General features: G+C 41.5%; 1 protein-coding gene across 1 annotated transcript; it reads right to left on the bottom strand.

The window, feature by feature from the left end:
* Positions 1–5,533: 5,533 nt before the first annotated feature.
* SKA3 (spindle and kinetochore associated complex subunit 3) lies at positions 5,534–16,230 on the bottom strand. The gene is made up of 9 exons (XM_074156586.1): positions 16,128–16,230; positions 14,924–14,988; positions 13,872–14,037; positions 11,941–12,364; positions 10,013–10,113; positions 7,793–7,974; positions 7,387–7,593; positions 7,084–7,202; positions 5,534–6,205 (listed from the first exon to the last, which is right to left on the bottom strand). The coding sequence occupies exons 1-9, from the start codon at positions 16,228–16,230 to the stop codon at positions 6,172–6,174; spliced, it is 1,401 nt and encodes a 466-aa protein (XP_074012687.1). The 3' UTR covers positions 5,534–6,171.
* Positions 16,231–16,942: the final 712 nt, after the last annotated feature.

The raw sequence follows: 16,942 nt of genomic DNA, 5'->3' as shown, positions 1-16,942 counted from the left end.
TCAGACCCTCCAGAGATACCACCCCCACACCCCCCCCATCTGCAGGTAACCCTCCAGGTCTCACTTTGTCCCTGTCCTTCCTCAGAGGGGCTTGGTTTTTTTCTGTCTCTAAGGAGTGACAAACACCCAGGCCACTCCTGCATGTGTCGGTCCCCTCTGGCTGCAGCAGTGAGCCAGCTGAGCTGGGCTCCCATGGTGGGGCCAGGACTTCCCCACACCCCTCGCCTGCGGGGTGCAGCACAGTCAAATGGACCCAGCTACAAAACCAAGGCAACTTCTCCTAATTTCTCATCTTGAACGAGACAAGAAAAGATCAAAGAGATTCACAGATCTAGTCAGCTCCCCACCGTGGCAGCACAACCCTTACAAAAGCGTTTCTGCAGAGCTTTTGGGAGCCGCTGGCTGCAGCTCTGGTGCGGGAACTTGTGCCTGGGTTAATTCCCTCCCTAGTTAAGCAGCGAGGACAAGGCTCCCACACACACTTTGTCAATAACCTGGGCTGCATCAGACACACTCCTCGCTCCATGGTCTCCATCTGACTGGAGCAGGTGTGAAGACTTAAGTGTTGCTTTACTGCTCTGGAAAAAGCAGAAACAATCCTGATGCAACAAGAAAACATTGAGCATTATCAGCAAGTTCTCACTCTTGTGATGGAAAGCACGGGAAAAGGAGACGGTCTCAGAAACCCTGTTGTGTCAGAACAAATGAACAACAGCAGCTACGGTTGTGTTCAAAGAACAGCGCTGTAAGTGATGCGATAGCTGAGACACGACCTGCCAAAACCAAAGCGATCCAATTACTTACTGCTCTTGTCTCAGCCCTTGTGTCTAGACATTACAGCAGATCAGCTGGGTTAGAAAAAAGGATCAGTTCCTCTGACAGAACAGGACACTGAGGAATGTGACTTGTAAAACACCCGTGTCACACGCGCTGCGCCTGACCACGGAAGACCTGTCAGCAATGAGTAGGAGGTGCCCGGCTGGCATACCAGGCAAGGCGCTGGAGATAAAAAATGGCTAAGGACTGGTGGGTTTAGAGGGCCCAGGGTGTTCTCACAGAACTGACAGGCTTAAGTAGAGACATCCTGGCCCAAAAACTCACTTGACCCTTTCAACACTCAGCAAGAAAATCCAGTGAATGCTGCAAGTGATAGCTTCAAGGGACAGTCTGGGTGAGCTGCTCGGTGCTGGCTGAGGCACACGTTCCCCACCCCATGAGTTAGAGTCTTCAGGCTTGAAGAGACTTGGAGGTCTTTAACAGGGGTCTGAAACCTGTGTGCGCTATTTGGATCCAAGCATTCCTTTCCTTTAGTCCTCAGTGCACATTTAGAAGATGCAGAAGACCTGCCACCACTCCGTTGCTAAGCAAAAGATAGGACCAAGCATAGCTGACCATTTTCCTTCTAGTCTTCTGCTGAGGTCTTTTAGTTGAAAACCATGAAGCACCTACCCCAGGATTCAGAGGGGAGAGACCCAACAGCGGTCCTAGGCAGAGCATTTGAAGAACAGCATCAGACACAGCAGTCCCCTACCAACACCCCTTGCTACTTTCTCAGCTGGAGCTGTGCACCATCCCACAGCCCTTGTCTAGCCCTGCTGGCAACCACGCCATGCCCCTGCTGCCTTTGGGTTAAGAACTGCACTGGAGAGCAGGGGCTCATGCTTGAAAGGGAGATGGGGAGCACATGAATATGAAAGTACTAAAAGTACATTTAAAATATGGTCCCACCAGCACCACAACAGTCTACATGGCCAGGAGCAAACCACACCACCCTGCACCTATAGGGCCATCTTCCAAAGGTGAGGTTTCTCCCAGCAGCTGCGTCCCCTGCAGTCCAATTAATGCACAACCACCCAAGCAGTTGCCCTGGGAGGGAGAGGGAGGTTTGGGAGCAGGAGCGATGCATGGTGGGGTGAAGAGGAACTGATTCAGCTGCCATGGAAGTGTTCATGGGACAACAGCCTCAGAATACCTTACCAAAGCAGAGACAGGATACGATTCCCTAAGCAGTTTATAGGCTGCCAGTGAAGGAGGATGTCCTGGCTCCCACTCCCCCCGCCTTTTCCGTCCTCTTGCCTCAACACATGTCTGTGCCTTTGCAGGTGAGCAGTGATTTGGGTCAGCACACAGAGTCCATGAATAATTTAACCTTGGAAAACAACAATTAGTTCCTGGTGGCTAGGCAAGCAGGAATGGCTTCCCGGCTTCCCCTGCAGCCACAACTGCAGTGACGCAACCAAGGGTGTGGGACCTGCTGGGCGAGAGGAAAGGTGGGATGGAGGAGCAAGGCCTTAGATTGGTCCACAACAACTGCGTAAGCAATCATTAGGGAGCATAACCACAGGGCTTTCAGCCAGGAATTATGAAAGTATTTGAACGCCTCCCTGCTGGGTACTCGGCAAACTATCCTTCACTTAGTCTCTCCACAGGAGAAACACTCGTGTATCACCACATCTTCTTCCATGGACTATTGCCTGTGCGCTAGCTATTTTTTAAACCCTTCAACTTGCATTAGACAAGATCAAAGAGATTCACAGACCTGGCCAGTTCCCTACCATAATGTCAACTGCCCCTTTGTAAAAGTAGATACTGCTGTAAGAACAGCATGAGGTTTGATGTTTAGGTTGACAGATAATATATCCAGCATTGACTGATGTCTGCCTTGTAGAAAGTTGTATTCCTGTGGACTGATGCACATGCGATTCCATAGTGCGGCCACTGGATGTTGTCATTGCTCCTTATAAATGCCACAATCTCTGTATTACTGTCCCATAGGGAAACAAGGTACTCCCAAATTACAAGGCAGCTCCAACATCAGCTACAGCTGTTGCTGGAGCACATGCAACCACCATGAGGACCGGAATATCTGAATAATAACAACAGGGAACAAAGCAAATATCGTATCTTACAGAAAGTTTAACGCATCCGTGGTGCTTTAAATAACGAAGGAAGCCTGGGCTCCAGTTACAGCTCTAGTGATTTATAAAAACATCAATAAAAGCACAACAGGAGGCACTAAAAGTGATGCTTGTCATTTATCCATTTGACAGCCATCTAGGAAGTTTCATTTCACTGCAAGATCTATATTTGTAATTTAACCTCAGGCTAAATATTTCTAAGATAAGAAAGCTTTGCCCACTTTACAGGGGTTACAATGCAGAACAATTGAGATGCTCCTTTGACAACAAACGGGATTATGGAGAGAAGCTTTTGTTAGCTGACACATTGATATACTTAAACAAATGAAAACAACAACAACAAAAAAAAGAGATTAAGAACCACAGCAAATGAAGGAAAACTAAAGGCTATGCTTTTTTAGTTGCTTTTCAGATGTCCTTAAATGTGGAAGTGCAATTTTGTGCTAGGTTCAATCTCTTCTGACTGCAAGCTATTGCTAGAGATGTGATCCTGTTCTCACCCTTCCCTTACGCCTGGTCCAGCAGTCACACAGGCAGATGCTGAGTTTGAGACTACTGTCAGAGAAGATAAGCTAGAAAAGAAAAATTAATTCATCTTTCAGTGGCTCAGCAAACGGAAGGAATCCATCACAAAACTGAAGGACTTCTAAATTCCGTGCACAAGTGTGAAACGGCCTCTAGTGGAAGGAGCCCCCAGTTAAACTGGATTAATCACAACACAGAACTGCAGTCTGAATCAACTCCCCTGTTTTCCACTGACAACTGTCCCTTACAGAACTGCTGCAATTGCCACTTATTTAGCTACTGTTTGTCCAAACTGCACTTTCTGTCAGGCCAATGCTGCAATCAGATTCATCCAACAAGCCAACCTGCAACTTTTAAGTTCTTTTGTATTATTCCCACTCTGACATGTCATGCTACTTAAGTGCACAGCAGGGCGAGCATTTCTTCTGCAGTGATACTGGATTAAGGGGAGTCTCAACCTCCGGCCCCACGGCTACATCCTTGGTTGTTCCAGTGCAGTTTATCAGAGAGCCACACAGACACCTATGTGAGAGAACTGGTCTGAGTAGGAAAAAAAAGACAAAAAACCCCACAAAACTTTTCACCCCACCCCAGCTTATTCTGAATACAGATTGGTTTCCAACACTGCTTAAGCTTTCACTTCTGCCAACTAAACTTTTCCCTCCCCCACCCCCAATACTCAAATGACTGCTCAGGTCTTACTGAAACCTAAAAGGTTTTCAAAGGTAAGGCACAAACTAAACCTAGTTTTTGTTTTGCTGCTCTGATTATATCCCCCTCAGAGCAATAGTCCTGCTCTAAAGAAGACTATAAATACAAACAGCAATATTACTTGTATTAGGGTAATATTGTAGGCAAGAAAAACAAAACTAAATAGTAAAACTTTGTTTGTAGATTCCAAAAAGTCCTATGCCAGCATCATGCCACAACAGCTTATGGTGAAAATCCCAGAACTGCTGGGCTACAACTTTACAGGTCCCTACTGGAGGAAAGGACAGTGGAGTGCAGAGCTGTTCCCAAGACATTTAAAAGCCCTTTTGGGAATTTCATTAGTTGAAGGGGCAGGGCTGGGGAGGTCCAGGACAGTAGTGCTGCTTGTTTCATTTGATTAAATAGCATCTTTCAGGATATCTGGATCACTTCATGGCAAGAAAGTAGCCATGCAGTGTGGTGGAGGAAGAATGCAGGCTGTGAAACCCCTCCTGTAGCACTGATAAATCTGTCCGGCTGAAAGATTCTTGCTCTGCAGAACACTTTGTACCTTTTTACAACCATGAAATTCCATGACTAGCATCCAGCCCATTAAATGGTTTTACAAGTAAGTGCTTTTATAGCAGCAGATGATTAGTTTTGCAAGCAGCCACCAAGCATCCAAGACTTTTATTTAGTATTCAAAAATGCTGATCAAGCTGAAAGACTGATACATAATAATAATACATACATATTTTTCAACAGAAGCTAGCACAGAAAAATGACAGTGTGCTCAGGCCAGAACTAGTAGAAAATCAGCTTCTCCAGTTAATTTAATGTATCCTTACTCCTGGAGACTGACTGGAATAGGAGGAAAAAGGCTCCTTTACTTGCTAGGTATTAGTCAGGATAAGTCCATCTAAGCAACTGGAGAAATACTTCTGGGCATCTCCAGATGTTTGCATATCCTGAGGACTTAAAAATTATATAAAAAAATGTGGAGCTGTGTTCAGAAAGTTCAGAAAAGCCCTCTTCTCCCCATCTCCTGGGACGGTCTCTCCCTTCTCATGCGTTGCACGCCTGGCCTCATAAATGACAGGATTTTAGCCATCAACGGGAAACCGAGTACAGCTGGAAAGAGCAATCCTGGAGTCACTCAGAGGAATAGCTGACACAGCATGTTTAGAAATGACACCACCACTTAAAGAACGCACATGGCAGTAGTGTAGAAGAGTAAGCAATCACCTACACGCCTGCCAGAAATCTCTCCAGCAGTTGGAAGATATATACAAGCAGTACCTATTGCACAATATATTTTCAAATAATTCTATGCCAGGCAGAGTCACTTTTTAGGGCTACAGAGGTTAGACTGTCAAAAGGAAAACAGATGTAGAGCATATGATGTTGATGAAAGAACTATAATAAGAAAGAGGAAGCAGCATAAGAAATACTTGTCCATCAGACAGGTAACAGCCTGATACAGGGATACATCTGATATGTCTTAGTATTACAGAAGTGACTAATAGCATAGAAGTGCTTTAAAGAGGAGTTACTCTTCACATACAAAGACTTGTTTCCATTGAAGATAGCAAACACTGTTGAAGTACTACATTTCAAACTCAGCCCTGAAAAGATGTACAATGACACCAGAACAGCCAGGGATACCCACTTTCTGGGGGACTATACTGGACCTTCCCTTCGTTACAACCTAACTACACTTCTCTACAACCTGCTGCAAACACAAGCACACGCAGCAAACACAAGAATCAGGCAAAACAACAGAAGTACTACCTCAGACAAGACCCCAGTCCTCTTTAAAAACCCTCAACATGTTTTGCCACTAATTTCAATTAAAAATTAAGCACAAGCTGTTTGTGCAAACAAGTTTATCTACATCAAACTTTCTCCATTAAAAAAGCTTCTCCTTTGTATGGCTCTTTCCTCCCACCAGTATTTTCTTTTGCTTTTTGAGCTTGTTGTGATTCAGTGGTAAGATCCATGAATATGAAACAGTCTCAACATGGTCTTCAGCTTGCTTTCAGACGTTTGGCTTGAAAAATCCAGAATACCCTCTGCAAATATATCCAGAAGAGTTCACGAACTTAATATCTCAATCATATTTTCAATTATCAGAAGACAAACATTTTTATTTATTATCATAAGAAAAAAAGGAAGGTTCAGGTAAAGTAAGAGCTTTCTCTATTTGATTACTCAAATGGACTCCAATTATATTAAGATACCTACTTTTATCAGTCTCATTCTGGGTTGTTGTGATTATTATTTGACACCATACACGTTGCTTGTACCTCTTACCTAAATAGTCTGCATTGACCCCAAGTTTAACAGGTAATCAACAAGTATAATATACATTACATTGGATCAGGAATATCTACACTTGATCAAGTTGTCACAAAAACTTCCTTCTAGTCAAATTGATCAAGTTGTTTTTAAAGCTATTATTCCATTGTTCAAAGATTAAATTAGTCTACAATAAGTATGAGTAATCTCACATACTATTCATAAAGTGGCTTTGCATTTTAAATAAATCTCTTTGCCAAAACAACTGTGAAATCAGCAATGTCACTTCCATAGTTTTTTCGAATTCCTTAGTTTCATTGCCTAAATTTACTCAGAAGAAAGCATTCACCAGTGCTTCAGTTCCCACGAAGCAAAATATACGTACAGATAAAACAGTAAAAAGCTACTTTCATTTTTTAATTTTTTTTTTAAAGTTGGGAGGATTCAAACACACAATCAATTATAATATTTGTTCTTTACAATAAAAGGCAGTCAGATATTGTGCCAAAAAATAAGTTATTTAGTGACAGAAAATAGAGCTATTTTTGTAGCTGAAGAGCAAGTAGCTGCATGAGTTTCTAAATGTGTTAAAGAATTTTCATAGCTCCTCCAAATTAAATTACTTAACCAAATTTGTAAAATTTAATCGTACCTGTTCTCTTTGTTGCAGTAATCAGTGTAGTCACTTACATATCTTGTAGTATTTCCTGCCTTGGTCTCCATTACCTTAGCTTTAGAAGAATCTACTTTATGACTATACTTGGACAGAATCTACAGGAAACATTAAAAGGGAATAAAAAAAAAATACCTAAGAGCTCAAAACAAGATTACAGTTGATACATTTTCAATAAGCAGCAAAGAACTATTGAAGAACAAAATTTACAGAACTAAGCCCTTTTAATTTTACTATTTTGATATTAAAACTGTTTAGCAAAAAAAAAGTATATTAGCTAACCTGTAGAATATCATCTGGTATCCTTGTTATTTCTGGAGGTGGAGGAGTACTGAGTAACTGGTCATACGATTTTATTTTGGGAGGAGAAAGGTCTTCAAAATGTTTGAGATACTCATCAGAGCTCACAGTAGAAGGAATGCTCTCTTCTATGTGCTGTTTATCTGTTGCATCATTCTTTGTCACAGACTCAATCTTCTCCTTTACCTGCTGCAGAAGAGAGATTAAATACCTTCAGTTAATTTACTTATCCTAGGTATTTATTAAAAGTTCTTACAAAATTGCCATTAGAAAGATATTCTACAATGACATAGAAAAATGTAGTATTTGAAAAGAATCCCAAACTGTCATTTGAAAAACTGCTTATGGTAAAGAGTGTGTTAGAATGTGCATAATTGGTATTTACTACCTTAGCTTCTGTTTTTAGCCATCTTGTTTCAAAATCTGGAAACTGTGGTGTTTGTGTATGAGCGGGACAAGGCAGTTCATTTGTCTCTGGTGACCTTGATAACGTGCTGTTTGTTCTGGAAGGGGTTTTCACATCAGGAGTACAGAATACAAGTACCATAGGAGAAGGCATCCAGTCAGCTGCTGAAATTAGGGGGAAGAGAGAAATAAAAATAAAATTTATACACACATATACATGTAATTATTATCAGTTCCAGTGCTCCAGTTTAGTTTTCCAAGTCTACTAGCTTTTCATAGATTTACATATCCTAAAAACATGTATCATTTTAGCCGATATTTTTACTATGAAGAACCATCTAAATTACAGAATTCCATAAAAGCAGCAAATGCAAAAAACCCCGAAGTAATAAATCTAGTCTCACTACTGAATATAGATGAAAAAGCTCAACTTAGATCAACATTGCTTTAGCTTCTCATATATTCAATCCTCAGTATGTTTGTCCCAAGATCTTCACACATTTTCAAGAGAACATATTACATCTCCTCTCAAAGAAGTTTTAGCACTACTCTTGAAAGATCTAAGTTCCTGTCTCAACAGCCTTTCAAAGCAGTTTCTTTCCTTTCTTTAAACAAATTTAATGGGTATTCTCAGATTAAAAAGGCTAAGTTGGCAAAACAGCATTTTTGTTGCACAAAATCACAGAATGGTAGGAGTTGGAAGGACCTTTGGAGATCATCTAGTCCAAACCCCATGTCAAAGCAGGTTGGACAGGAACACATCCAGGTGGGCGTTGAATATCTCCAGAGAAGGAGACTCCACCGCCTCTCTGGGCAGCCTGTTCCAGTGCTCTGGCACCCTCAAAGTACAGAAGTTTTTCCCTCATGTTCAGATGGAACTTCCTGTGTTCCAGTTTATGCCTGTTGCCCCTTGTCCTGTTGCTGGGCACCACTAAGAAGAGCCTGGCCCCATCTTCTTGACACCCATCCTTTAGATATTTATAAGCATTAATAAGATCCCCTCTCAGTCTTCTCAAGGCTCAACAGATCCAGGTCTCTCAGCCTTTTCTCATAAGAGGATCCCTGATCATCTTCGTAGCCCTCTGCTGGACTCTTCCCAGTAGTTCCTTGTCTTTCTTGACCTGGGGAGCCCAGAACTGGACACAGTACTCCAGATGCGGCCTCACCAGGGCAGAGTAGAAGGGGAGGATGATCTCCCTCAACCTGCTGGCCACACTCTTTTTAATGCACTCCAGGATGCCATTGGCCTTCTTGGCCACAAAGGCACATTGCTGGCTCAGCGTCAACTTGTCCACCAGGTCTCCAAGGTCTTTTTGCACAGAGCTGCTTTCCAGCAGGTCAGCCACCAGCCTGTACTGATGCATAGGGTTATTCCTCCCGAGGTGCAGGACCCTACATTTGTCCTTGTTGAACTTCATTAGGTTCCTCTCCATGCAATTCTCCAGCCTGTCCAGGTCTCGTTATGTGGCAGCACAGCCTTCTGGTGTGTCAGCCACCCCTCCCGTTTTTGTCATCAGCAAACTTGCTGAGGGTAACTCTGTCCCTTCATCTAGGTCATTGATGACTATGTTGAACAGGACTGGACCAAGTACTGACCCTTGGGGAGCACTGCTAGCTACAGGCCTCCAGCTGGACTCTGCCCTGCTGATCACAACCTTCTGAACTCTGCCATTCAGCCGTTCTCAATCCACCTCCCTGTCCATTCATCCAACCCACACTTCCTAAACTTACCTATGAGGATGCTGTGGGAGACAGTGTCAAAAGCCTTGCTGAAGTCAAGCCTTGCAATGTCCACTGCTCTCCCCTCATCTACCCAGCCAGTCATGCCATCACAGAAGGTTATCAGACTGATCAAGCATGATTTTCCCTTGGTGAATACATGTCGACCACTCCTGATAACCTTCTTTTCCTCCCCATGCTTAGATATGGCATCCATTTCAAATAAGGATAAGTTGCAGATACAAAATGATGGATCCCTCTGCATAATTCTAGATGGATATGAGAAGAATGAGTAAGGATTTACACTGAAGTGAGTGGCTTTCCCATAGAAGCCACCAACATTTCATTTTCTAGACATTAGTACTCATACAATAACTGGGCAAGAAACACAGTTTAAAAGTTTACCATGTGTTCACAATGCACTTACACGTGCATAATGTAAAAAATGCACATGTATATTTATTTCATGTATTTTTTAACTTACCACTATCAGCTGTCACTTTTGGTTTTCGCCCAGGAGTAACCATGATTTTCCTGGATGTCATTTCTGGTACGTTCACTTCATGATCATCTTTTTTAACCAACCTGAAAACCAAACCCCTCAATTAGCTCTCAAGTAATATGAAGAAATCACAATTAAAGGAATACTATAAACCTGATCACTTTCCTAGTATTTGTTCATCAACATGCAAGTCAAAAATTCATTTCCTCAAAGATGATTTTTTCATAGATTTTTCATCTATGATTCTACTGCAGCAACTTATAGCATGCAAACGTTCAGTCCATCCACAAATTATCAAATACACTGAGATTTCAACCCAAGGCATAAAACAAAAACAACAAACAAAACAAACACACAAAAGGTGTCTAAGGTAGGATCAATTTTCTTTGTCCCAGATGACCAATTCTGTGTTAGGGATGCAGTCTATTTTATTTTTAATATCCTGTTGTGTACAAAATTCTAAACAAGAGGCAATCTTTTTGGCTCTTAATCTACTAATGTTATTGAGAACACTAAAAGATTTTTATTTTTTTTTTAAATAAGATTACTTATGTTAATCACTAACTGACTTCAGAATGAAAATCCATTTAATATCGATTCCACAAAACTAGAAACTGAAATTGTTAAAATTCTTTTTTCATATCCAAGATGTTCTAGTGGAAGAAGGATGTAGGCAATTAAGAGACAATATCAGACTAAAAGTGGAAACTTACCTAAATTCTACACAAAAGTGTGTCTATAAGAAAAATATTTTAAATATTTAAAAAGTTATCTAAACTATGAGAACAAGATGTAGAACTTCTATACAAAAAGCCTAAGCTCAAAAAAAACCCCCCAAAATCCACTTGAGGCAACAGCTCAAATTTTGACTAAAAAACAAAACAAAAAATTAAAGTCAGTTTTGCCGTGAAAGTATTATAGATACCTGAAACAATACGATTTTTAGTATTTACAATGGAGAAGAACAAGCATAACAATAAACACTTTTGTTGAGACACTTTTCTTCCACCCCCCCTTCCTTTCCTAATTACTTTTGGTTTCAGTTTCGTAGCAGGTGCACCTAAGTATATTGTTCTTTGCACCTGCTTCAAAACTGAAAACCTGAAAAACAAAGTTGGAGGAGCTGAGGTCTCCCACATATTTTTAAGAACTTTTAAAGTAGTTTTCACAGAATGCACAGCTGCTAGACACACTTCAGCTAGGTACAAGGCCTGGCTGGCCCAAGCAAGGCATATGAAAGGGCAGGGCTGTCTCCAAAAAGGTCAGAATTATTACCTTTGTACCTGGAAACTGCAGGTATAAGGCTACCCATTTGTACTAGTTTTTTTTTTGCTTATCTGATTAGATAAGCAAAAAAAAAAAACCACCTTTCTTTTATTATTTTTTTTTATTTATTTAATTTTCTGGCTTTCAGATGCTACAAAGCTTTATAGATGTTATAGTATTTACATAACTATTCAAAAGGAGAGATCCTAAAACTATTTAAAAAGAAAATGGATGTTTTCACTTTTCTCCCCAGTAATCTTAAAATTAAAAAAACACTAAAAATTTAACCATTGCAGTAAACTGGATCTCTGGGGGACAAAGTCACTTAAGTTGGCATGGTTCTGAAGAACTTCACACCTGTGCCTATATTGCAAATATAAAGGTTTAATAAAAAAAAAGCTGAACTATTATTTCCACTACTTATTTTGAATATGTTTTTTTTTTGAACAATTTCTCTAAATACCAAATATTTAACTGCTGAACAGCAAGTTTCTTTTAAGAACTGTTAGCTTTTAAAATTGAATGTGTTGCTAATAGTAACATGATCTAACTGCTTTTACAACAGCAGCGAAACATTGGTACAGCAAGAAAAAACTACAGAAAATTCAGTAGAAAAACAATCTGAACTTAAGTAATTTACTCACTTCTTGTTTGTCTGAGCAGCTTTACGCATAAGTGACATTGTAAAATCTTCATTCATACGCATGGTATGTTCACTAATGCCAAAGTGTTCAAGTTTTGGTGTTGCACACTCATAATCGTCTGTCTTTGGCATACATTTTGGTGTTTTGGGCAAAATACAGGGACTCTGTGTTTTTAGAAGAGTTCCGTTCTTTGAATCTTCTTGACGTGCATTTGTTGCGTGTTGTCCTTTCACTGCACTCCAAGGCCTGGAGAAAGCATATTGTGAAAGACCAAAATCAGAAAGCTGGGGGGTACGCAGTGGATCTTTGGGCACTGGTGGCTTCTCAGGAGAAGCAGGAAGATGAGGTACATCATCTGCTTTTTCTTCATCAGATTTATTCTGAACAGACACCGTCAAATCACTGTTAACTTCTTCCTCCTCTTCTGTTTGAGAAAAGTAATTAAAAAAAAAAAAAGAGTTATGTCAGAAGTTTCTGTTTTAAGAATTTATAAAATAAATTGGCACTTTCTCTTCCTCCCCTCTCCCTTTTAATTTATTATTGTAAAAAATATATTCCTTCTTTCATTTTAAAGCACTGAACCTGAAGCTACAACAGAAATCTAAAGCTCATACCAGGCTAAGCTATATTTATAATATAGGTCACATGTTTACTCTATTTCACTCTATTGGTAAATATTATTTCTAGGAAAAATGGAATTGAAATTTTTTTTTTTTTTCTTTACACGAATGTATTTTTAATAGAATTTATCTCCCTGCATGCAGCAGGCAGGAAGTGCTAATATTAAATATATTTATTTGTTTTTATTTCAGTGCAAGACTGGAAATTCATTAAAAATGTACAACATAAATAACAATGAAAACAAAATTTATATAGAACTGAAAAGGTTTTAGGAGAAAGAGCAAAGGCTGCATAGAGTACTAGAATGCTTATTCTTCAGAAAAACAATATTGAAGAAAGGTTATGAAGCATTACTTTTTATGTGTATTAGTATTACATATTCAGATACACTTATAAAATAACGCTTAAAAATACATCTTAAAATAAGTTAACCTTGTACTCTGTTTGGAGTCTTCTTTAAAAGAAGGGAGAGGACAGGAAAGAAGGTACTATAAAATTAGAGCCTTCTGCCATATCTTTGTAGAACAGTTGTAGCAGCTTAACTTGGAGGTGAATATGGACCATGACCACGATTCACAATTTTGTTTTGTGTAATGACTGGATAACACTCAGGGAAAGGTTAAGGCGTGCCCTGCCAAAGGCTTCTTGAAGATTCATTGGGCCCTTGATACCTAAAGGGGTATGTATAGTACTGACAGTTCTAGTATTTTAAACTCATTTGCCATTTCTTAGTTTTTCACATAGGTGTGTATGCACTTTCTGACTTGATTAAGGATCTCATCCCCTCAATCAATCAAGCTACTGCTGCTTCATAGATTGCCATGCATCACCTAATCCCTGTGTGCGCATCTCTTGTGCCATTTGTGCTGCGGAGCACATTCTTTTAAGATTTTCCTCTATGATGATTGAAGTTAATGGAATCATCATATATGAACACAAAAAAATTTAGATGCATCTACAATAGTTTCCCATGCATGAGAAGCTGAAGCAGCATAATTCTCTGGGTTATCAAAACACGTTTGCTAACCTGTTTTCTGAGTATAACTATTACTGGAGGAAAAAAAACCCCATGCACTAACTTAAAAGCACACCAGGAGATCTAACTCCAAAGTTTTTGTATTTTGGTTTATTCTTATGGCACCAATGACAATAGAATATTTTACCCTCTGGATATATTTATAAAGCAAACAACATAACTGTACTTGATCTCTTAATTAATAGAAATGTATAGAAATGTAACATAGCTAAAGAGAAACATTTTAGAAAATTACATTTGCCTTCACATACTATATTGCCAAGAAATATATTACCTGTAGAGTCTTTGACACGTGGTTTGTAGCCATACTTCTGGAACAGCTCTCTTATTTTTCCAAGATCTGCTGCATTTCTTTGCATCAGTATTTCACTTGCCTTCATAAAGTCATGAATTGCTTGTTTTTCAGAGGAACTCTTATTAAGACTGGCATTAACATCTTCCTTTGGGGGCGCGGGGGAGGAGGGAAACGTAGAAATATTGGTTTTCAAATCGCTACATGGTAGTTCTTTACACATGAAATGGTTGGGCAATAAGTATTGAACTTCAATTCAGATGAGGATAAGCAGCAAATTTAGGTCTTATCTATACCTGAAAACTAGGTTACAAAATATCAGGCATATATAGGGCATGAGTGTACAAAAACTTACAAAAGTTAAACTAAGATAACAGTTCCTAGTATGGTAACTACTTACCAGTAACCTTTTAAACAAAAATATATGCTTTTACTCCATAAAAATATGGGATAACAGCCATTAGTTTGGACTCTTACTCCCCTACATACAAAGAACTCATGCAGAGCAGGTGGTAAAGCTCAAGTTTACCTCTCAATTATTTCTACACTTGCTCATTTCTATAGTCCAGTTTTCCTACTTCCATTAAAGAAATAAAGAATATTCTTCACAAGTTTAACGGCTGAAGGTACTGAAAGTTCTGTGAAGGTTTTCTTTATTCTAAGTGCTTGTCACTGAAGGCAAGCAAACATACCTCTTCTCCAGGGAGCTGCTACTCCTGAATCCTTCTCCCCCATACCTACGCCCTGGCACAGCTACACCTTCCCCGTTACCTTTATCTCCTGTAGATCCGAGCAACAACGGTAACTGCAAACTAATAACTAGTGCTAAATCTACTGCAAGTCACCCAAAAGTTTTTGGGCACTGCCCCGACATCCACAGCCATTATGATGCCTTAAAGATAAATAAATCAAACTAAGGGGTCAGAACAGCTAACATAGCTGTATTGTGGCTCAGTGATCAAAACACAACTGTAAGTTTATGGAACACCTACCCCACAGCCACCAATTTTTCAAGAAGGGACTCAAAACATTACCTTCAGAGTTTTGATTTCACAATGGAGGTCATGTAAGGCTCTTATTGGAGATTCTTCCTCATAGTCTTCGATATGCATGTTCACATAAAAGAGTTTGAAAAGAAAAATCGGGTGTTAGTATTTTAGCATACAAGTACATTCTACATCAGAACGTATTCTCCTGTACTAGAGATGTTGGAGTCACATGTTAAGGGTCAAAACAGAGAAAACCAAAGAGAAACTAGTTCACATTGGTACCTTGCACAGCATGAGACTGCAATTTGTACAGTACTTCAGACTGCGCAGAGAAACTGCGGACTTCCATTTTACTGTTGCAGCTAATACTGTAAAAATTAACGCATAGCAGATGTTGGTAGAATAAATAGGTCCCTGGCCTGTCAAAGATTATTTACACTAAATTCTTACCCTTAAAGAGCTTGGACTTGAAATAATAAAAATTTTAGAAAGTGATATAGACACCACTGAAAAAATAGAAGCTGAATTCTTCCACCTTATTTGCATGCAGGCAGGTGTTAGCTTTGTTCATTTATACATGCAGCAGTCATTACTTCTTTCACTAGAAATCAAGGTTTATACAAAAAATGTTAAAGAGGACACCTCCTATGTGACAAGCCATAGCACAGAGATAAATCCAATTAGAAGCTTAAGCTATCTGTGCAGAGAGAACAAGCCCTGCAAACAGGTTTTCCAGTCTCAATACGTGAAAAGAGTAAAAGCAAGAATATGATTCCCCGTTCATTCCAGTTTTCCCCATGATAAAAGCTCACTGACACACCCACACACAGGAGCTCAGAGAGACGACGATATTAGGCGGGGGGGGCGGGGAGGGGGGCGCCGCAAAAAATACCCTGCCGAGCTAGCTACTCCCAGGCCCAAACCCGGAGCCACCAGCCTACCAAAGGCCTATCTCCGCATGCCCAGAGGGCACGATGGCAGCCGGGAACCCAAACTAAGGACTCCCGAGGAACAACCACCCCCCGGGGTATCCCAGCAGAGCCATCAGCCCCAGCGCCCAGGCGTGATACCCGTCACCCCGAGGCGTCGGGAGCAACCCTTCAGGTCGCATTGTGAACTCGGGGTTTTGCTGCCTGGGCTGGGACGGACAGGCCAGCAGGAGCTCCGGAGCAAGGCTGCGGCCCTAGGAACGGGAGAGGCCCCAGCGGACCCGGCCGCCCCGGGAAGGAGACGCGATGCCTGCGCTTACCCGTGTCCTCTTTGTGTAGGGCCCGCTCCAGCTGCTTCGCTTCCTTCTCCAGAGTGAGAGAGAGGGCGCGCAGCTTCCCAAAGAAGTCCCTCGACACGTCCATCGCCCACAGGGGAGAGGAGCCGTTAACGGCCACCCTGAAGAGAGCCGGGCCGCGCGCTGCCTGAGGGGAACGGTTACTACCCGCCGCCAGCTTCGAACCGCGGGCAGCGCGCGCCTCATTGGCGCCGCCAGGCCCCACCCGCCGCGAAGATCTCGCCAGACCTCGCGAGAGGTGCCGCCCGCCGCCATCTTGCTTCCCACCGCGGGGGCCGGAGCCGTCAGCGAGGCCGGTCGGTGAGTGAGAGCCGGCGAGAGGCGGGGTGCGGTCCGTTAGCGGGTAGACTCGGGGGGTCTCTTGGCGGGCTGGCCCAGCCCTGAACCGGGAGATAAGCCCGGCGGGGAGCGGGCAGGAGATCCTTCTCCCCGGGCAGCAGCGCTCCCCCCCACGGGCCGACCCCTGGGGCCTGGACGGCTCGCGTGTCACGGGCGAGCCGCGGTGGGCAGCTGTGCCGTGTCGGCCTCCATCCCTTTTTTCATAAATAATTTATGGAGGAAATCTCAGCGTAAGAATAACTGAGTAAACTCTTTAGCTAAATAAAGATTTCCATTTTCCTTCTCTGCCTTATGTTTCTAGTATGTCCGGCATTGTGCCGTCTACTGTATGTAATGGTTGGTTGCGAGTATCGGGTTCTGACCTTAAAACCAACCAGCTGAAAGGAGCGCAGTGTGTGCAGATTTTTGATTTTTTTTCTTGTTAAATTTTTAATTTATGT

Source organism: Numenius arquata, chromosome 1 (assembly GCF_964106895.1).
Source record: "Numenius arquata chromosome 1, bNumArq3.hap1.1, whole genome shotgun sequence".
Taxonomy (NCBI): Eukaryota; Metazoa; Chordata; class Aves; order Charadriiformes; family Scolopacidae; genus Numenius; species Numenius arquata.
This window is presented reverse-complemented; position numbering and strand designations above follow the sequence as displayed.